Raw genomic sequence first — 16,335 nt, 5'->3', positions numbered from 1 at the left:
GTTGCGGCTTTACTTCATAACGTTTCTGAGGAAAAATTAGTTTTTCTCAATTTCTGGGTGATCCGGTCTTAATTGGTAGCGGTAAGGCACTTCAGTATTTGACGTGTGGGGTTGCCTGAGGGGTATTTTAGAAGTTTATTTGATGTTTATTAAATGTTTTTTCTTAACTTTTCTCACATAATTTTAGCTAGAGATCGATAATAATTTGGAATAAAATCTAAATTTTTTCCTTGGCTTATTTTAATTCAATATTAAAATCTTTGAAGCTTATCTGTACAAGTTTTTTTTTACTGTTTCACAACATGTATGATATGGAGAAAGAGCCTGCTCTCATGAATTCATGCTTATTATGTTTAGATCCACAAATTGCAGCTCCTATGCAATTTTGTTCTTCATGTGTCAAGAATACCTTGCAAAATAAAGGTAAAATGTTTGAGCCTAATGTCTCTCATGATGATGCTGTTAAGATAATACTTTAGCTTTCTCCTGCTACATCCCAAGCCTCAATCACATCACATGCAGTGCCCTGTGGTTCCTCTATAACTCCTAGTGGAGTTTATTTAAAAGCAGAAATTGCTGCCCAGGTATCTTCAGCGGGATCTGCGGAATTAGCTGCCATTCCCAGATTACAGGGAAAACCCAAGAGGAAATCTAGAAATTCAGAAAGTAAGTTGCCTGTCCTCAGTTCTGCTTCCCAAGTTGCCTTTTCTCATAAGTCTGATGAGGAAGATACATCTGGATTTTCTGAGGGTGAAATCTCAGATTCGGACACTATAATTCCTTCTTCTGAGACTGAGGTGGTATCCTTCAGATTTAAGCTTGAACACCTTTGAGTATTGTTAAAGGAGGTTTTAGCTACTTTAGATGACTCAAATACAGCTGTCGTCGTTACTCCTAAGAAATCTAGTAAACTTAATAGTTTCTTTGATGAACCTCCCACTTCGGAGGTTTTTCCTGTACCAGACCGTGCTAGGGAGATTATCTCACAGGAATGGGAGAAACCAGGGGTGTCTTTTTTTTTTTTTTTTTTTTTTCCCCGTCTCCCATTTTTAAGAAATGTTTCCTGTCGAGGACTCCATTAAAGGCACTTGGTATACTGTACCCAAAGTTGAAGGGGCCATTTCCACTCTGGCTAAGAGAACCACTATTCCTATTAAGGATAGCTGCTCTTTTAAGGATCCGATGGACAAGAAGCTGGAGGCTTATTTAAAAAAAGATTTATGTTCATCAAGGTTTCCAATGGCAACCTGCGGTGTGTATTGCCACTGTTACTTGTGTGGCATCTTATTGGTTAGACGCCTTGTCTGATTCTTTTCAAGTAGAGACTTCCTTGGATTTTCTTTCATGTAATTAGCAAGAGTCCATGAGCTAGTGACGTATGGGATATACATTCCTACCAGGAGGGGCAAAGTTTCCCAAACCTCAAAATGCCTATAAATACACCCCTCACCACACCCACAATTCAGTTTTACAAACTTTGCCTCCGATGGAGGTGGTGAAGTAAGTTTGTGCTAGATTCTACGTTGATATGCGCTCCGCAGCAAGTTGGAGCCCGGTTTTCCTCTCAGCGTGCAGTGAATGTCAGAGGGATGTGAGGAGAGTATTGCCTATTTGAATGCAGCGATCTCCTTCTAAGGGGTCTATTTCATAGGTTCTCTGTTATCGGTCGTAGAGATTCATCTCTTACCTCCCTTTTCAGATCGACGATATACTCTTATATATACCATTACCTCTGCTGATTCTCGTTTCAGTACTGGTTTGGCTATCTGCTATATGTAGATGAGTGTCCTGGGGTAAGTAAGTCTTATTTTCTGTGACACTCTAAGCTATGGTTGGGCACTTTGTTTATAAAGTTCTAAATATATGTATTCAAACATTTATTTGCCTTGACTCAGAATGTTCAACTTTCCTTATTTTCAGACAGTCAGTTTCATATTTGGGATAATGCATTTTGATTTGACCATTTTTTCTTACCTTAAAATTTGACTTTCTCCCTGTGGGCTGTTAGGCTCGCGGGGGCTGAAAATGCTTCATTTTATTGCGTCATTCTTGGCGCGGACTTTTTTGGCGCAAAAATTCTATTTCCGTTTCCGGCATCATACGTGTCGCCGGAAGTTGCGTCATTCTTTGACGTTATTTCGCGCCAAAAATGTCGGCGTTCCGGATGTGGCGTCATTTTTGGCGCCAAAAAGCATTTAGGCGCCAAATAATGTGGGCGTCTTATTTGGCGCGAAAAAATATGGGCGTCGCTTTTGTCTCCACATTATTTAAGTCTCATTTTTTATTGCTTCTGGTTGCTAGAAGCTTGTTCTTTGGCATTCTTTCCCATTCCTGAAACTGTCATTTAAGGAATTTGATCAATTTTGCTTTATATGTTGTTTTTTCTCTTACATATTGCAAGATGTCTCACGTTGCATCTGAGCCAGAAGATACTACAGGAAAATCGCTGTCAAGTGCTGAATCTACCAAAGCTAAGTGTATCTGCTGTAAACTTTTGGTAGCTATTTCTCCAGCTGTTGTTTGTATTGATTGTCATGACAAACTTGTTAAAGCAGATAATATTTCCTTTAGTAAAGTACCATTGCCTGTTGCAGTTCCCTCAACATCTAAGGTGCAGAATGTTCCTGATAATATAAGAGATTTTGTTTCTGAATCCATAAAGAAGGCTATGTCTGTTATTTCTCCTTCTAGTAAACGTAAAAAATCTTTTAAAACTTCTCTCCCTACAGATGAATTTTTAAATGAACATCATCATTCTGATTCTGATGACTCCTCTGGTTCAGAGGATTCTGTCTCTGAGGTTGATGCTGATAAATCTTCATATTTATTTAAAATGGAATTTATTCGTTCTTTACTTAAAGAAGTACTAATTGCTTTAGAAATAGAGGATTCTAGTCCTCTTGATACTAATTCTAAACGTTTAGATAAGGTATTTAAAGCTCCTGTGGTTATTCCAGAAGTTTTTCCTGTTCCTAATGCTATTTCTGCAGTAATTTCCAAAGAATGGGATAAATTGGGTAATTCATTTACTCCTTCTAAACGTTTTAAGCATTTATATCCTGTGCCGTCTGACAGATTAGAATTTTGGGACAAAATCCCTAAAGTTGATGGGGCTATTTCTACCCTTGCTAAACGTACTACTATTCCTACGTCAGATGGTACTTCGTTTAAGGATCCTCTAGATAGGAAAATTGAGTCCTTTCTAAGAAAAGCTTATCTGTGTTCAGGTAATCTTCTTAGACCTGCTATATCTTTGGCTGATGTTGCTGCAGCTTCAACTTTTTGGTTGGAAACTTTAGCGCAACAAGTAACACATCGTGATTCTCATGACATTATTATTCTTCTTCAGCATGCTAATAATTTTATCTGTGATGCCATTTTTGATATTATCAGAGTTGATGTCAGGTTTATGTCTCTAGCTATTTTAGCTAGAAGAGCTTTATGGCTTAAAACTTGGAATGCTGATATGGCTTCTAAATCAACTTTACTTTCTATTTCTTTCCAGGGTAACAAATTATTTGGTTCTCAGTTGGATTCCATCATTTCAACTGTTACTGGTGGGAAAGGAACTTTTTTACCACAGGATAAAAAATCTAAAGGTAAAAGTAGAGCTAATAATCGTTTTCGTTCCTTTCGTTTCAACAAAGAACAAAAGCCTGATCCTTCATCCTCAGGAGCAGTTTCAGTTTGGAAACCATCTCCAGTCTGGAATAAATCCAAGCCAGCTAGAAAGGCAAAGCCTGCTTCTAAGTCCACATGAAGGTGCGGCCCTCATTCCAGCTCAGCTGGTAGGGGGCAGGTTACGTTTTTTCAAGGAAATTTGGATCAATTCTGTTCACAATCTTTGGATTCAGAACATTGTTTCAGAAGGGTACAGAATTGGTTTCAAGATAAGACCTCCTGCAAAGAGATTTTTTCTTTCCCGTGTCCCAGTAAATCCAGTAAAAGCTCAAGCATTTCTGAAATGTGTTTCAGATCTAGAGTTGACTGGAGTAATTATGCCAGTTCCAGTTCAGGAACAGGGGATGGGGTTTTATTCAAATCTCTTCATTGTACCAAAGAAGGAGAATTCCTTCAGACCAGTTCTGGATCTAAAAATATTGAATCGTTATGTAAGGATACCAACGTTCAAAATGGTAACTATAAGGACTATCTTGCCTTTTGTTCTGCAAGGGAATTATATGTCCACAATAGATTTACAGGATGCATATCTGCATATTCCGATTCATCCAGATCATTATCAGTTCCTGAGATTCTCTTTTCTGGACAAGCATTACCAGTTTGTGGCTCTGCCGTTTGGCCTAGCTACAGCTCCAAGAATTTTTACAAAGGTTCTCGGTGCCCTTCTGTCTGTAATCAGAGAACAGGGTATTGTGGTATTTCCTTATTTGGACGATATCTTGGTACTTGCTCAGTCTTTACATTTAGCAGAATCTCATACGAATCGACTTGTGTTGTTTCTTCAAGATCATGGTTGGAGGATCAATTTACCAAAAAGTTCTTTGATTCCTCAGACAAGGGTAACCTTTCTGGGTTTCCAGATGGATTCAGTGTCCATGACTCTGTCTTTAACAGACAAGAGACGTCTAAAATTGATTGCAGCTTGTCGAAACCTTCAGTCACAATCATTCCCTTCGGTAGCCTTATGCATGGAAATTCTAGGTCTTATGACTGCTGCATCGGACGCGATCCCCTTTGCTCGTTTTCACATGCGACCTCTTCAGCTCTGTATGCTGAAGCAATGGTGCAAGGATTACACGAAGATATCTCAAACAATATCTTTAAAACCGATTGTTCGGCACTCTCTAACATGGTGGACAGATCACCATCGTTTAATTCAGGGGGCTTCTTTTGTGCTTCCGACCTGGACTGTAATTTCAACAGATGCAAGTCTCACGGGTTGGGGAGCTGTGTGGGGATCTCTGACGGCACAGGGAGTTTGGGAATCTCAGGAGGTGAGATTACCTATCAATATCTTGGAACTCCGTGCAATTTTCAGAGCTCTTCAGTTTTGGCCTCTTCTGAAGAGAGAATCGTTCATTTGTTTTCAGACAGACAATGTCACAACTGTGGCATACATCAATCATCAAGGAGGGACTCACAGTCCTCTGGCTATGAAAGAAGTATCTCGAATTTTGGTTTGGGCGGAATCCAGCTCCTGTCTAATCTCTGCGGTTCATATCCCAGGTGTAGACAATTGGGAAGCGGATTATCTAAGTCGCCAAATGTTGCATCCGGGCGAATGGTCTCTTCACCCAGAGGTATTTCTTCAGATTGTTCAAATGTGGGAACTTCCAGAAATAGATCTGATGGCGTCCCATCTAAACAAGAAACTTCCCAGGTATCTGTCCAGATCCCGGGATCCTCAGGCGGAGGCAGTGGATGCATTATCACTTCCTTGGAAGTATCATCCTGCCTATATCTTTCCGCCTCTAGTTCTTCTTCCAAGAGTGATCTCCAAGATTCTGAAGGAATGCTCGTTTGTTCTGCTGGTAGCTCCAGCATGGCCTCACAGGTTTTGGTATGCGGATCTTGTCCGGATGGCCTCTTGCCAACCGTGGACTCTTCCGTTAAGACCAGACCTTCTATCACAAGGTCCTTTTTTTCCATCAGGATCTGAAATCCTTAAATTTAAAGGTATGGAGATTGAACGCTTGATTCTTGGTCAAAGAGGTTTCTCTGACTCCGTGATTAATACTATGTTACAGGCTCGTAAATCTGTATCTCGAGAGATATATTATAGAGTCTGGAAGACTTATATTTCTTGGTGTCTTTCTCATCATTTTTCTTGGCATTCTTTTAGAATACCGAGAATTTTACAGTTTCTTCAGGATGGTTTAGATAAGGGTTTGTCCGCAAGTTCTTTGAAAGGACAAATCTCTGCTCTTTCTGTTCTTTTTCACAGAAAGATTGCTATTCTTCCTGATATTCATTGTTTTGTACAAGCTTTGGTTCGTATAAAACCTGTCATTAAGTCAATTTCTCCTCCTTGGAGTTTGAATTTGGTTCTGGGAGCTCTTCAAGCTCCTCCGTTTGAACCTATGCATTCATTGGACATTACATTACTTTCTTGGAAAGTTTTGTTCCTTTTGGCCATCTCTTCTGCTAGAAGAGTTTCTGAATTATCTGCTCTTTCTTGTGAGTCTCCTTTTCTGATTTTTCATCAGGATAAGGCGGTGTTGCGAACTTCTTTTGAATTTTTACCTAAAGTTGTGAATTCCAACAACATTAGTAGAGAAATTGTGGTTCCTTCATTATGTCCTAATCCTAAGAATTCTAAGGAGAAATCGTTGCATTCTTTGGATGTTGTTAGAGCTTTGAAATATTATGTTGAAGCTACGAAATCTTTCCGTAAGACTTCTAGTCTATTTGTTATCTTTTCCGGTTCTAGGAAAGGCCAGAAAGCTTCTGCCATTTCTTTGGCATCTTGGTTGAAATCTTTAATTCATCTTGCCTATGTTGAGTCGGGTAAAACTCCGCCTCAGAGAATTACAGCTCATTCTACTAGGTCAGTATCTACTTCCTGGGCGTTTAGGAATGAAGCTTCGGTTGACCAGATCTGCAAAGCAGCAACTTGGTCCTCTTTGCATACTTTTACTAAATTCTACCATTTTGATGTATTTTCTTCTTCTGAAGCAGTTTTTGGTAGAAAAGTACTTCAGGCAGCGGTTTCAGTTTGAATCTTCTGCTTATATTTTTCGTTAAACTTTATTTTGGGTGTGGATTATTTTCAGCAGGAATTGGCTGTCTTTATTTTATCCCTCCCTCTCTAGTGACTCTTGTGTGGAAAGATCCACATCTTGGGTAGTCATTATCCCATACGTCACTAGCTCATGGACTCTTGCTAATTACATGAAAGAAAACATAATTTATGTAAGAACTTACCTGATAAATTCATTTCTTTCATATTAGCAAGAGTCCATGAGGCCCGCCCTTTTTTTGTGGTGGTTATGATTTTGTATAAAGCACAATTATTCCAATTCCTTATTTTATATGCTTTCGCACTTTTTTATCACCCCACTTCTTGGCTATTCGTTAAACTGAATTGTGGGTGTGGTGAGGGGTGTATTTATAGGCATTTTGAGGTTTGGTAAACTTTGCCCCTCCTGGTAGGAATGTATATCCCATACGTCACTAGCTCATGGACTCTTGCTAATATGAAAGAAATGAATTTATCAGGTAAGTTCTTACATAAATTATGTTTTTAGCTACTTTAGATGACTCAAATACAGCTGTCGTCGTTACTCCTAAGAAATCTAGTAAACTTAATAGTTTCTTTGATGAACCTCCCACTTCGGAGGTTTTTCCTGTACCAGACCGTGCTAGGGAGATTATCTCACAGGAATGGGAGAAACCAGGGGTGTCTTTTTTTTTTTTTTTTTTTTTTTCCCCGTCTCCCATTTTTAAGAAATGTTTCCTGTCGAGGACTCCATTAAAGGCACTTGGTATACTGTACCCAAAGTTGAAGGGGGCATTTCCACTCTGGCTAAGAGAACCACTATTCCTATTAAGGATAGCTGCTCTTTTAAGGATCCGATGGACAAGAAGCTGGAGGCTTATTTAATAAAAGATTTATGTTCATCAAGGTTTCCAATGGCAACCTGCGGTGTGTATTGCCACTGTTACTTGTGTGGCATCTTATTGGTTAGACGCCTTGTCTGATTCTTTTCAAGTAGAGACTTCCTTGGATGAAATTCAAGAAAGGATTAAAGCTCTTAAGTTAGCCAATTCCTTTATTGCAGATGCCATTTTACAGGTTGTTAGACTAGGAGCTAAAACTTCTAGTTTTGCTGTCCTAGCCCGCAGGACGTTATGGTTGAAATCCTGGTCTGCAGATGTTTTCTCTAAAGTCAAGCTTCTGGCAATTCCTTACAAGGGCAAAACCTTGTTTGGACCCGGTTTGGCAGAAATTATCTCTAATATTATGGATGGAAAAGGATCTTTTCTACCTCAAGATAAGAATAGGCCTAAAGGACGTCAGAGTAATTTTAGTTCCTTTCGTAACTTCAGAGGAAAGCCTTCCCCTTCTTCTTCCAAGCAGGAACAATCCAAGTTTTTCTTGGAAACCCAATCAGTCTTAGAACAAGGGGAAACAATCAAATAAACCCACAGCTGATTCCAAATCAGCATGAAGGGTTTGCCCCCCGATCCGGGATCGGATCAGGTGGGGGGCAGACTTTCTCAGTTCTCTCAAGCCTGAATATTAGATGTCCCAGATCCCTGGACTGTGGACATAGTATCCCAGGGTTACAAATTGGAATTCAAGACTTTTCCTCCTAGAGGCAGATTCCTTCTCTCAAGATTATCTGCAGACCAGATAAAGAGAGGCGTTCTTGAAATGTATACTACATCTTTCCTTCCTGGGAGTGATAGTTACGTTCCAGTGCAGGAACAGGGTCTCGGGTTCTACTCCAACCTATTTGTGGTGCCCAAAAAAAGAGGGAACTTTCTGTCCCATTCTAGACTTGAAGTGTCTAAACAAGTTTCTTAATGTTCCATCCTTCAAGATGGAGACTATACGCTCCATTCTTCCTTTAGTACAAGAGGATCAGTTCATGACAACCATAGACCTAAAGGATGCGTATCTTCATGTTCGTATTCACAGGGACCATCACAGATTCCTGAGATTTGCCTTTCTGGACAAACATTTCTAATTTGTGGCCCTTTCATTTGGTCTAGCCATGGCTCCCAGAATTATTTCAAGGGTTCTGGGGGCTCTTTTGGCAGTGATCTGTTCTCGTGGAATTGCTGTGGCACCCTACCTGGACAACATATTGGTTCAGGTGCCATCTTTTCAACTAGCAAAATCTCACACAGAGATATTGTTGTATTTTCTTCGTTCCCAATGTGAATGTGAATCTGGAAAAAAGCCCCCTTTCCCCTGCTACAAGAGTAGTGTTCTTAGGGACCATAATAGATTCTCTATTGATGACATTATTGACAGAGGTCAGGAAAAACAAAATAATTTCCTCTTGCCTCTCTCTTCAGGCTTCTGCTCATCCTTCAGTGGCTCAATGTATGGAGTTAATTGGTATGATGATGGCTTCCATGGACATCATTCCTTTTGCTCGATTCCATTTAAGAGCTCTCCAGTTGTGGATGCTCAGACAATGGAATGGCGACCATGCAGATCTATCTCAGAGAATAGAGTTAGATCAGTTGTCAAGGGATTCTCTCCCATAGTGGATTTCTCAGGGCACATGCTTTCGGAGACCTTCCAGGGTGATCGTGACCACGGACGCCAGCCTGCTGGGCGGGGGAGCAGTCTGGAACTCGTTAAAAGCTCAGGGCCTTTGGACTCGGGAGGAGTCTGCTCTTCCCATCAACATCTTGGAGTTGAGGGCGATTTACAATGCTCTATTGGCTTGGCCTCAGTTGTCCTCAACCCAGTTTATCAGGTTCCAGTCAGACAAGATAACCTCTGTGGCTTACATCAATCACCAGGGAGGAACTCTGAGTTCCTTAGCCATGAAGGAGGTTACTCGGATTCTTCAGTGGGCAGAGACCCACAATCCAGAAGTAGACGACTGGGAAGCAGATTTTCTGAGCAGAAAGACTTTTCATCCCGGGGAGTGGGAACTCCATCTGGAGCTGTTTTCCCGCTTAGTCCACAAATGGGGGGTGCCGGAGTTAGATCTGATGGCGTCGCATCAGAACGCCAAGCTTCCAAAGTACAGTTCAAGGTCAAGAGATCTGCAGGCCGTTCTGATAGATTCTCTGGCTGTTCCTTGGGTTTTCAGGTTGGCATACCTGTTTCCTACGTTTGCTATCCTTCCACAAGTCATTTATCGTATCAAACAGGAGAGGGCGTCTGTGATTCTAATAGCCCCTGCGTGGCCTCGCAGGATCTGGTTTGCAGACCTAGTGAAGATGTCATCTCTTCCACCTTGGAGACTCCCTATCAGGAGGGACCTCCTGATTCAGGGTCCCTTCCTTCATCCAAATCTCATTTCTTTCAAGCTGACTGCTTGGAGATTGAACGTTTTAATTCAGTCTAAGCGTGGTTTTTTTGAGTCGTCATTGAGACCATGATTCAGACTTACAAGCCTATTACTAGACAGAATTAGCAAAAGATATGGCGTAAATATTTTTATTGGTGTGAATCCAAGGGCTACTTTTGCAGTAGAATTAGAATTCCTAGAATTTTATTTTTTCTTCGGGAAGGCTTGGAGCAGAGATAGTCTGTCAGTACCCTGAAGGGTCAGATGTTTTTTTTTTTTAACTACATAAACGTTTGGCGGATGTGCCAGATGGGCAATCTTTTTGTCAGGCCTTGGTCAAAATCGGGCCTGTCTAAGTCTGTTGCTCCTCCTTGGAGCCTTAACCTTATTCTTAAAGTTTTACAGCTGGCTCCGTTTGTGCCGTTGCATTCCAAAGATATTAAGTTGTTATCTTGTAAGGTTTTGTTTCTTGTTGCTATCTCTTCTGCTCGAAGAGTCTCGGAACTCTCAGCTCTGCAGTGTGATTCCCCTTATCTTATTTTTCATGCCGATAAGCCGGTTCTTCGTATTAAATTAGGTTTCCTTCCTAAGATTGTTTCTAATAGAAATATCAATCAGGAAATTGTTGTTCCCTCTCTGTGTCCTAATCCTTCTTCTTCCAAAGAACGTTTGTTACACAATTTGGATGTTGTACGTGCTCTTAAATTCTACTTACAGGTGACTAAGGTTTTTCGCCAGTCCTCTGCCCTCTTTGTAAGTTTCTCTGGGAAACGTAAAGGTCAGAAAGCTACTGCTTCTACTCTTTCTTTTTGGTTACGAAGTATAATTAGTTTGGCTTATGAGACTGCTGGACAGTAGCCTCCTGAGAGAATTCTGGCTCATTCCACAAGAGCTGTTTCCTCTTCTTGGGCTTTCAAAAATGAAGCTTCTGTGGAACAAATTTGCAAGGCTGCAACTTGGTCTTCTCTACATACTTTTTTTCAAAAATTTACAAATTTGATACTTTTGCCTCGGCTGAGGCTTCCTTTGGGAGAAAGGTTCTTCAAGCGGTGGTGTCTTCTGTTTAGGACTGCCGGTCTTGTCCTTCCCTATTTATCTGTGTCCTCTAGCTTGGGTATTGGTTCCCAACAGTAATTACTCAAGCCGTGGACCATATCTTAGGAAAGAAAAACAAAATTTATGCTTACCTGATAAATTTATTTATTTCCGGATATGGTGAGTTCAAGGCCCTACCCTTTATTTTAAGACAGTTGTTCTTTTGACTATAACATCAGGCACCTCTACACCTTGTGTTACTCTTTTTTTCTCCATTTCCCTTTGGTCGAATGAATGGGGGTTGTGGATAAGGGAGTGATACTTTAGCAGTTTAACTGTGGTGCTCTTTGCCTCCTCCTGCTGGCCAGGAGTGATATTTCCAACAGTAATTACTCAAGCCGTGGACTCACCATATACGGAAAGAAAGAAATTTATTAGGTAAGCATCATTTTTTTGGGGGGGGGGGGGGGTTCATGTCCCTTTAAGGCAACAAGTTTGAATTAAAACAATTTATCATAAAGGTCACATTTTTATTAGTGACGGTGGGGATAACAATTGGTCTATAATACTCTAACCTCATGAGTAACATTAAGGACCGTTTTATATATGGACAACTAATAATTTTTGTCAGAATATTGATTAAAAAAATATCTTCAATAGTATTATTTAAAATGTGGAAGAAATGCTGACCATGCTTTTCATTTAGAATAAGTGAAAGGGGGTGGTTTTAATCACATTAGCGTATTATTAAACTGGATCCTATATTAAAGAGATAAGTGAGGGAGGGACCCAACATTATTTTTTTAGCAAAAACGGGGATTCAACAAATGATTTAGATCAGTAAATACTGAGAAGAAAATATCCATCCGGAGTAAGACTGTAGCCCTAGAACCTTTTTGTGATAATAATTGTGGCTATTTTTATTTGAAAGGCAGGAATCTAAGCTTAGAGCCGGCCCATTTTTGGTTCAGAACCCAAGTAGAGCTTGCTGATTGGTGGCCAAATGTAGCCACCAATCAGCAAGCACTGCCCAGGGTTGTGAACCAATAATAAGCCGGCTCCAAAGCTCAGATTCCTGCTTTTTCAAATAAAGATAGCAAGAGAACTAAGACAAGATAATAATAGGAGTAAATTAGAAAGTTGATTGCAGATGAGTCATCTGTCAATCAATTGCTGAATATGGCGGGTGGAGGATCGGCTCTTATCCGTATAGCGTTTGATGTGAAATATCTCTGAAGATAAGTGTATATACTAACTATTTCATGAATGAAAGGCTTTCATTTTTTTAACTTCTATCGATTGACTTTAGCTAATAGCGTTAACTTTACATTCACTTTAAAAATGCATAATCTATCTGAATTTAGTATCCCTTTTAAGGCTTGGTGAAAAATGCAGCATGTACCAAACAAATTCAAAACTTAATAGAGGTAGTGGAGACTTCACTTTGTTAAATTACAAACCGTTTTAATGCAGCAGTAACAAATAAACATCCAGAGCCCAAAATATATTCTTAAAAACACTTACTTTACTTTCTTCGTAAATCTATAAGATAATGAGGCTGCATCAACCCCTCTGCCAAACATCTCATCGGTATTGCGCTTTTTAAAAGATGTCTTTGACAAATCACAACAACACAAAACCGGTGTTGTTAAACAGACTTGAAACTCAAACATTTTTTCTTTCATGATTCAGATAGAGCATGCAATTTTACACGACTTTCAGCTACATAGGCTCAGAAGCGTGCACGTGCCTGGAGCACTATATGGCAACAGTTTTGCAAGAATGTTATCCATTTGCAAGAGCACTAGATGACATAATTTCCTGCCATGTAGTGCTCCAGACATCTACCTAGGTATCCCTCTCTCTTGGAACAAAGCACATTTTTTAATAAAAGTAAATTGGAAACTTTTTTTTTTTTATTAAATTTTATGCTCTGTCTGAATCACAAAATAAAATGTTTGGGTTTCATGTCCCTTTAAATAATGGATATTATTTGCTACTGCTGCTCTGTACTTTTAACAAAGTGAAGTCTCCACTTCCTCAATTGACACGTTTTGAATCTGTTTTTTAATTATCCCTTAATATGACTATTAGCATTTTATTCTGTAAAGCATGCTACTCTGTAAAGAGCTTTTGGCTTGTTCTAGAATTGATTTTCATTTTAGATTTTAAATAAATTTGTATTTAACATTCATCACTTTACACAAAATAAAGGGATTGTTACATAGATTGTAGTACATTTTTGGCGATTGAACAAGGGGTATCTTGTTCAGCTTCAATCAAAAGCAAACTTTAGTAGGTGATGCATTTCGTAATAAATGCTCCTTCTTTTATATTCTAAACTAGAGCTGCAACAACTAATCGTCATAATCGATAATCGATTATTAAAATAGTTGTCAACGAATCTCATAATCGATTAATCGATTAGTTGGTTTGCAATTAGTTGGTCTGTGCACAACACCAGCTGCTTCACTCCAATGAACTCCTGCATATGGTATTGTGTTTTATGGTTACGTCCTTAGCCTAAAGGACGTCTACAGACGTCTACTTTTCACTTTTTCAGGACAGTATACGTTTACAACTACCCCTGGCTTATGTGCAACCCAGATATAATAGTCATCATTTGGATTGTTTATATTAAATCTGGTGATTTGGAACAATGCTTTTCATGATATAGTGCCAAGCTTGTTGTTTACACCTTGCCCCAAGATTGATGGGAGTTATTTAAATTGATGTGCACTATTATCTGTTTGCACAATTATCAGCAGATCGCTTGCTATTGCTGATTATATGTACTGTATAAATAAATGTGTAAGGCTTTGTCCTGTTATTGATATACAGTCCTTAGCACTTTTTATTTAGTTTTTTATAGTTTTTTTTTTTATATTTTTAATAAATTGTGATAATATGTACCAGATTCAACCTTTATAAGTATATCTTTGTTATTTTTAGAGCGGACTAGATATTTCCCCTAACCTTATAGCTGGTTATTTACCATTGCATATAGATATTCAAGATATTTTTATATTAGAATGAAGTCAAGGGTTACTTTATTGAGAGGCCCCTTGCCAAGGTAGAAAACACGTAGCATTGGTGAAGAGCTAACAAAGATAAATATCCCACTGAAATTGGCAAAACCCTACTTATACACCTCAACAGCCTTTTCTGTGCTGCAGGAAATATAGCTGCAAACAGAGAACCAGCCATAGCCAGAAGCATGTGGACATGTTTCTGAAAGTGAATAACAGAATGTTATTAACAGTGATAGTCTAACTCTTTCTAGTTCTACCTCTTTTCAAACAGTTTGTGGTTTTGTTTTATTTAATTATAAAACTGTGCTCTGCTGCTTAAAAATTAAAGAAACAGTTGTGTTAATGTAAAGTTTTAGTCTGAAGTTTATATTTGTAACACTCATTATGTGGATTTTATTTAAAACATAGAAAACTATTATTGATTCTCTTTTTATCCGATTAGTCGATTAATCGAAAAAATTATCGGCCGATTAATCGATTATGAAAATAATCGTTAGTTGCAGCCCTATTCTAAACCAAACTATAAAAGGAAAAACACTAAGAGAAAAACAATAAAACATAACAAAACATTACAAGTATGTATTGAATAAACTGTTTCATTATACACCGCTTCTAAGTATCTAATCATTTCTTACTTTCCAAAGATAAGAAGTTAACGAGTTTGTGTTGTGGATGGTACGTAAGGGTCATCTGTTACAGGTTATTTTCTTGGAGTATCCAGTAAAACAGGATGATTTCAATTTTAGCAGATATATACAAGGCAAACAGTTGCCCTGTCCTTATATTTGTCATTTTTACTTTGAGTCACAAAGTTTGGTTCTTTTTTTTTAAATTTATATAATGTTATTATTTCTTTACAGGATAATAGAGTTCACATTGGTCCAAAAATGGAGATACGGGTTGTCACACTGGGGTTGGATGGAGCAGGAAAAACAACTATTTTGTTTAAGTTGAAACAAGATGAGTTTATGCAACCGATCCCTACAATAGGTGAGCTCAGCTAATAATCTATTCATTTCTGATCTTTCCAGCACATTTTCTTTTGTATCAACACTTTACATAAACTCTTGTTTTAATATGGATTTTAATTTAATAAAACTGAATAAAAGACTTGGAATTCTAGATGATTGTTACAAAAAATAAATATATATATATATATGTATGTGTGTATATATATATATATATATATATATATATATATATTTATCAGGGTACTGTTTGCTTGTTTCAACCGTACATAAACAAGTAATTAACATTAATATAATTATACATTTGAGTCCATTGCATTCACGATATTAAAGTGCCAGTAAACCTAAAAAATAATGTTATATAATTCTGCACATAGTGCAGAATTATATAACATTATATTAGTGCTAGTCTTTTATTACATAATATATCCGGTATTTTTTATTAAAAGAAGAGGGTTTTCTTGACTCGCCCTCTGTGCTCTACTGAGCGGGTCTGGTTTTCCCTCAGAGCGCATCGGGCCAGCTGTCTAGTCACAGCCCTGCCCGACCTCAGTAGAGCACAGAGGGCGGGTCTAGAAAACCCTCTTTTTATAAAAAATACCGGATATATTATGTAATAAAAGACAAGCACTAATATAATGTTATATAATTCTGCACTATGTGCAGAATTATATAACATTATTTTTTAGGTTTACTGGCCCTTTAATCTATAATGTACTGCTTATTTAAAAAAAAAAAAAAAAACACAATTCTTTATTTAAAAAGAACTCCAATTGTCCATGCCATGACAGTGGTCAAAGGATAGTTTTCATCTGGAACAGTAGATAAATCTCAGTACTTCAGTCAAACAATTTCTCTCATGGTGGAGGAAAAGTCCCTATTTGGAGATTATTTTCTAAGGCCTATCTGGACTGTAGTCACTACAGTCTGGTGGGTTGGGGCACTGTTTGGTAATCTTCAAGGGCGCAGGTAGTATGGTCCCCTCTGGAGGCGAGGTTAACTATTAACATCCTAGAACTTCTTGTGATTCTTTAGGCCCTTCAATCTTAGCCCCTTTTAAAACAGGAAACATTAATTCGATTCCAGTCAGACAACGTCACTGTCATGTCATAAATCAATTATCGAGGAAGTGCCAAAAGTCCCTTAACTATGTGAGAGGTATCTAACATTCTGTCTTGGGCAGACGAAAACCACTGCACCCTATCGGCCATCCACATTCCCGGGAGTGAACAATTAGGAAGCAGATTACCTAAATAGTCAGTCCGTCCATCCAGGGGAATGGTCTCTTCATCAGGACATGTTTTGATCAATTAGTCCTGAGGCGGGATCTTCCAAAAATAGATCTCATGGTGACCAAAT

General features: G+C 38.6%; 1 protein-coding gene across 1 annotated transcript in view; it reads left to right on the top strand.

The window, feature by feature from the left end:
- The window catches only part of TRIM23 (tripartite motif containing 23), a 56,627-nt gene that overhangs the window by 21,449 nt on the left and 18,843 nt on the right, over nucleotides 1-16,335 (top strand). Inside the window, exon 8 of the mRNA XM_053701335.1 lies at nucleotides 14,869-14,998. Coding sequence (XP_053557310.1) covers nucleotides 14,869-14,998 — 130 coding nt within the window. The remainder of the gene's footprint in view (nucleotides 1-14,868; nucleotides 14,999-16,335) is intronic.

This window comes from Bombina bombina, chromosome 2 (genome assembly GCF_027579735.1).
Source record: "Bombina bombina isolate aBomBom1 chromosome 2, aBomBom1.pri, whole genome shotgun sequence".
Classification (NCBI taxonomy): domain Eukaryota; kingdom Metazoa; phylum Chordata; class Amphibia; order Anura; family Bombinatoridae; genus Bombina; species Bombina bombina.
Note: the sequence above shows the minus strand (reverse complement) of the source record. Positions and strands in the feature narration are given on the sequence as shown.